The sequence below is a fragment of the Sminthopsis crassicaudata genome, chromosome 1 (assembly GCF_048593235.1).
Source record: "Sminthopsis crassicaudata isolate SCR6 chromosome 1, ASM4859323v1, whole genome shotgun sequence".
In the NCBI taxonomy this organism is placed as follows: domain Eukaryota; kingdom Metazoa; phylum Chordata; class Mammalia; order Dasyuromorphia; family Dasyuridae; genus Sminthopsis; species Sminthopsis crassicaudata.
Genome location: NC_133617.1, coordinates 706,598,531 through 706,604,530, shown reverse-complemented (window position 1 = coordinate 706,604,530; position 6,000 = coordinate 706,598,531). Strand labels below are relative to the sequence as shown.

The 6,000-nt window shown below is 39.4% G+C and overlaps 1 protein-coding gene across 5 annotated transcripts in view; it reads right to left on the bottom strand.

The window, feature by feature from the left end:
• SRGAP3 (SLIT-ROBO Rho GTPase activating protein 3) overlaps positions 1–6,000 on the bottom strand; it is a 268,997-nt gene that overhangs the window by 27,582 nt on the left and 235,415 nt on the right. For 4 of the 5 annotated variants that reach the window (XM_074284020.1, XM_074284023.1, XM_074284021.1 and 1 more), the window contains 2 exons: positions 5,140–5,367; positions 3,823–3,902 (listed from right to left, as the gene is read on the bottom strand). In XM_074284020.1, the coding sequence (XP_074140121.1) occupies positions 3,823–3,902; positions 5,140–5,367 (308 nt within the window). Of the gene's footprint in view, positions 1–3,822; positions 3,903–4,961; positions 5,368–6,000 lie in introns of those variants that run through there. The other variant, XR_012484986.1, reaches the window with a different exon arrangement.

Below are 6,000 nucleotides of genomic sequence, written 5' to 3'. Positions count from 1 at the left end.
ACACTTCTGGGCAAGTCCCTTACCCTGCCCAGTTGTTTCCTTATCTATAAAATGAACTCGAGAAGGAAATGCAAACCACTCCAGTATACCTGCCAAGAAAACCCCAAATGGGGTCAGAAAGAGTCAGGCATGACAAAAAAAATTGAACAGCGAAATGTTAATCTATATTTGGATATGTGTGCATGCACACACACTAGACAGTAAGGTCTCTGAGATCAGGAACTATCTCATTCATTTATTTAATGAATCCTTTGATTCAAAGAATATTTATGAAGCAGTTAAAGGTACAAGAAGAGCTTGGAATTAGGCACTTGGAGCAGATATATACAAAGATAAATAAAGCAAGAGAAAGTTTTTGGAGGTGGTAGGATTTAAGCTGGGCTTTGAAGGATGAGCAGAATATCAACAACAATAGCACAAAGAGGTGCAGTCTAAGCATCAGGAATGATGCTCAAAAGCACAGGAGTAGTTACCTGTGTCACACCTGACATGGGAATGGCAAGTAGCCTGAAAACTGCCCATCTCCAGTCTTTTTTTCATTGATAAACTTTTAGAAAGAACAGTCAGCTCTTCCTGCCTCCATTCCCCTCTGTGGGTCTTTTCTCAGCTTTCTGCAAGCTGGATTCTCTCACCTCCACAACATCAACATTGCTCTCTCAGATATCACTAACAATTGCTGAATTACCAAACCCAACAGCCTTTTTCTGGTCCTCATTCTGCTGCATGTGACCCTGCTGATCTGTCTCTGTCTCTGTTTCTGTCTCTCTCTTTTTCTCTCCATCTCCCTCTCTCTGTCTCTCTCTCTCTGTCTCTCTGTCTCTCTCTCTCTCTCTCTCTCTCTCTCTCTCTCTCTCTCTCTCTCTCTCTCTCTCTCTCTCTCTCTCTCTTGCTTTCTCTCCCTCTCTTGCTTTGTCCTTCCCCACACTTTCTGGGCTTCCAGTATATTATCCTGGCTCTCCTTTTACCTCTTGGGCTATTCCTTATTTGGATCTTCTTCTTTCTCCCACTACTGAAAAACATTCTGCCTTTGACTTTTTCTCTATATATTGTTGAAGCTTCAAGCATTATTTCTGGGTATATGACTCCTGACTCCCTATCTCCAGGGCAGAGGTCTCATCAGCCTTCATGGGCAAGTGGTTGCTGGACATTTATTAACCGGTTTGTGGTATAATTCATGTTAGGAATCTCAGAGCCATCTAATCTAATGCTTTATAATCTAAATCTAATCCAACACCTTCATCTTACAGATGAGATTTTACCTTTATATTTTATCATACAAGGTTGCAGTTTCTACCTAGAGATAACTTTTCCTGGTAGAGGAGATGAAAAATAAATCAAAGGTGATCCCAAGGTTTTAGGATTGGGTGATGGGGAAAGGGAGGTCCCGTTTGCTGAAAGAAGGAAGTCAGCAGGACAACTCTATTTTAGAAGGAAGAAGATGCTTTTTGATGGTGTCTGAAATTGTCAATAATCAAAATTAGATCTCCTTTGTGCCATCTTCTTAAAGACCCAATAATTAGGGCCATTCAGGCAGGAGAAAGATGGCTCTGTTGTGGCTTCAAAGGAAATCAATGAAAACTCTGTGTCATGCAACACCAAGCAGGTGACAGTCTATCTCTGAGGGAAAAGGGGGGGTGGATTCTAAATTTCTTTCAAGGGGACTTCACAGAACAAAAAGGAATGACAGTGGGGTTAGGGGGAGCATTGGACGGATCACTAAATACAGCACCATTTCTCCTTCATGGATCAATCCAGCCTGCTTAATTAAGCTGGGCCCTTCTCTTCCCTTCTGTTCACCAAGGTCCTCAGTCTCTGGGTTAACAGTAAACACCCACCTCTCAGGCAGTAAGGTCACTGGAAGAACCCAAAGGCAAGATATGTGACAGGTAACCTGATTCCAGAGGGAAGCTGACATCATCATCTGTGTAAAATATGAGCCAGACTCAATTTCAAGAGATAAGATCTTTTTTTTTTTAAATCAAAACAAGAAGAAAAGGAGAAGATGAGATGCAGGAATTGAAATCATCGGGTAAATGCAGGCAATGGGAGGTCAATTCCATCTTCGAATGCAAGCTCCCCAGGAAGATATCCAAAATCCAAGAAACTTAGAGTAAGAGGTATCTAAGAAACTGGAGTTTTAATCTACCCATCTGTTTGTCTGTTTGTCTATCTAATTATCTATCTACCTACCTATCCATTTATCTATCTATATACATATACATGTATATTACAAATATATAATAACATGTTATTATATTTATATCAATACCTATTACATGCAGTGTAGATACACAAGTACCATTGGGAAAATCCCTTTGTTCCCAGAATACTCACTTCCAGACCCCCAGATTATCATATGATTGATGCAGGTACCCCTTGAAAAAATGTCTCTTCCCTCCTGGACATCAGAGTCTCACTCCCCCTTTTCATTTTAGGTGGGACATCTTGAGTCTTCCAGGATAAGCAGGTACATATGAGCTGTACCTGCCATTGCAAATTCCATTATCTCATCTTTTCTCCCAAACCACTCCCTCTTCCAAACTTCCCTAGTAGCACCAACCATTTTTCTAGTCATTCAGGGTCACCATCTCATCTTCCCCTACGTGTTTAAACAAGTGCCCCAGATGATCATCTCTGCCTCCACAGAACCTCTCACATCTGTCCCCTTCTCATTACTCACATAATTTTCATTCTAGCTCAGGCCCCATCACTTGGGCACTGTTGCAATAGTACCTGGTACACAGTAGGCACTTCATAAAGATTTGTTGATGGGCCAGCTTCTAATTGATCTCCTTGCTGATTCAAGTCTTTCCAGATTCCAATCCATTCTCCAATTAGCTGCCTAGTGTTTTTATCAAAGTGAAGATCTAACCATGTCAACTCCTACTCAATAAACTCTAATGGTTCCCTACGGAATATAAATTCCCCAAAACTGTTCACAATCAGATCTCAATTTACCTTTCCAGCATTATTCTACATTACTCTTCCTATTTCAGCATGTATCCAAACCATTTTTCTTGCTGCTCTTCACACACATTAAAAAAACAACTAAAATATCCAAAGAGCATTAGGAAATTAAGGTACGATCCCATCCACTAAGCTGAACTACATCCGTAAAATTGAGATAAATTTCCTGTCAAGGTCAAATTAAAGACAGTCTGCTTATTGTTTATAGAATATCTGCATACTGAGAAACAAGACTCCTGCTCAAAAGTTATGTTCCCTCACTATCAGGATCTATTATTTCATTGTTGTATTATGTGTCTTACAATTAAAAAGAAACCTAAAAAAGAAACTCAACTCAAATAAATTGAATAATTACGGACCAATAATTATTATTTATAAATCCTCCCTATTTTCCAGAATATACATAGGGTTTTGTTATGTAAGCAGAATAAATATTTTATTGGTTTTATAGGTAGATAAATAAAATATTTTTAAAATATTTCCCATTTCATCTTTATCTCAAATTTTAAAATGTCTGTATTGTATATATGTTTTTACAATATATAATATGTGAGCACAATTAATTCTGTGTCTAATTTATACATGAATAAACATATATGTATATAATATGTGTATTATATATTATATATATATATATGTATATATATATATCAAAAAGATATTTGCCTGATAGTAGAGTACAATCAAAAAAGTTGGGAGACCACTGGGCTACAGAGATTCATAGAGGTATTTCTGGTTCAACAGCTTAGATCACGAGACATGTAGGTACCTAAAATCAAACCAAGAATGGTTTCTACTCATTAGGTCCTTGGCCCCCGGGTTTCTGCTCCTCATCTCCATGTACCCCCTACTTACCATCATCACTGGTATGAGGCTCTGTGCCGTTGTCATGGTCAACTTCATCAATTGTCCCTGGTTCGCTATGTGGGCTATCACTGCAATGAAACAAGAAGAGGAGGCTTGTACGGGAGGCTCCCCACTCACGGACAGTCTCACTGGACGCCAGCTCTGATTGTGTTTCAGATCAGTATCTTCCCTTCTCCCATCCTCCATCCACATAACTTGCCTACTCCCATTGAATCCTAGAGTTGGAAAGGACCTCAGAAAACATTCATTCAATTTAACTACTCAACCCTTTAACTGCATCTCCAATAGGTGGTCCAGGTTCTGGAGGAATCTCATGATGGATAAAGTAACATATTTCATCTCAAAACACTCTATTATGAAATTCTTTATACTACATAAAAATCTGCTTCCTAATCTATGTCCATTGGAATTAGTTCTGTTCTCTAAATTTACAGAGAATAAGTTTAATTGCTCTTCTACATGAAAGCTCATTGCATAATTGAAGATAGAGACCATGATCCTCTTTGAAGTCTTCTCCAGGATAGACAACCAATCGCATATGGCACAGTAGGATGTAAGCTCCATGAGGGCAGGACCTATTTGTTTTATCTATTTGGTTTCTGTCTGGCACTTGGTAGTCAATAAATATTCATTAAATTGGTTTGCATGATAGGTTTCTATCTAGACTAAGAATAAAAGTAGAGGATCTTATACTAGGTTACTTATGTCTTGTATGAACATAGCTGTTCTTTGTTGTCTCCTCCATTAGAATAGAAAATCCTTGAAAACAGAAACGATTTTTGCCTTTCTTTACATCTCCATATTTAATACATAATGAATGCTTGCTGACTGATTGACTAGAGAGCATTTCAGAACCTGGACAAGTCAACATATTACCTGATGCCCAATTCCCAAGTTTAGACCAGTCATTTAACTTCTCAGGGCCTTAAGTTGCTTCATCTGTAAAATGGGAATAATGTTTTTTTTTTACCTGCTTGAAGGAGAATAGATCAGGAAAACTAGAGAGGTCCTTTCTTACACTAAGACCAATGGTTTGAAAGCTTTAATTTGGCAACTGTCTCTTTGTCAAGACAAATCCCCAAGTCATTTATCATCACAAAGATGGAGGAAGACTTGGATAAGGAATATTTATGAGAAAGCCAAAAAGCCCATGTTTATTTACTCTTAAGAAGAATAAAATACATGAATGATTAGCGTACAAAAGATGGGTGTCAGCCATTCTCCAACTTTTCTGAAGACGGGTCAGGAGCAGCCAGATCTGAGCTTTTCTCCCTAATGAAGGGGTACCACTGGTTAGGACCTTACCAATATTCTTCCCCTCCAGCCATGCACTTTTCATATACTGGCCCTTCCAGTTCTCTGTGGCTGGGGAATATGGCCTCGTGATTGACAATGATGGTTTTGATGACTTCATTGACATGAGCCTGGCACGAGACAGGGTCCTGTCCATCTGGGATATGCATGAGGGTTGGTCCAAAGCAGATGGCCAAGTTGTAGGGATCCATCATGTTCTCATCGCTGTACTGGGACAGGCTGAAACAGAAACCCCCAAGAGATAAGATTAGTGTCTTCTTTGATGGGGCACTCCGGGCTTTATGGGGATGATAGCCATGAGCCCCCACCCTCAGAGGAATTTGGAAGCTGTTGAAGGTTGTACTTTTCTTACAATGACAGGGAAAAGAAAAGTAGCAGAAGAAAAATACAGGTTCCCACTAATTCCAGCAGAATTTTCCATGGTCATTATCATTATATGAAGAGGATGTTTTATGTATAATATGCTTTGAAGGGTTCTGGGAAAGCTTCTCCCAGTCAATATCTTTCCCAGTCAGATGATGGTAATCATTAATTCATTCTTTTGGGTCATTTTTCCATATATACATATATATATTAGACAGACACACATCTGCCATTAGTATCAAGGGTAGGGGTGGAGAGAGGCAAAGACATTAAACTAATTTCCACTGAATTGTTAGTGATAACACATCTGGATTCCTCCTTTCTCCTCACAGCAACCCCAGAGGAATTAGCATAATAGAAATACAGAAAGTGAACACAAAGGAAGAGGGTTCTGATGAGAAGAAAGGGCCCCCACAGAGCTGGGGAGCACAGAAGGCTTTGCCCCTTCCCAGTTTCTCAGTGGGCCTGTTCCAGGGTGGGATCTCTACA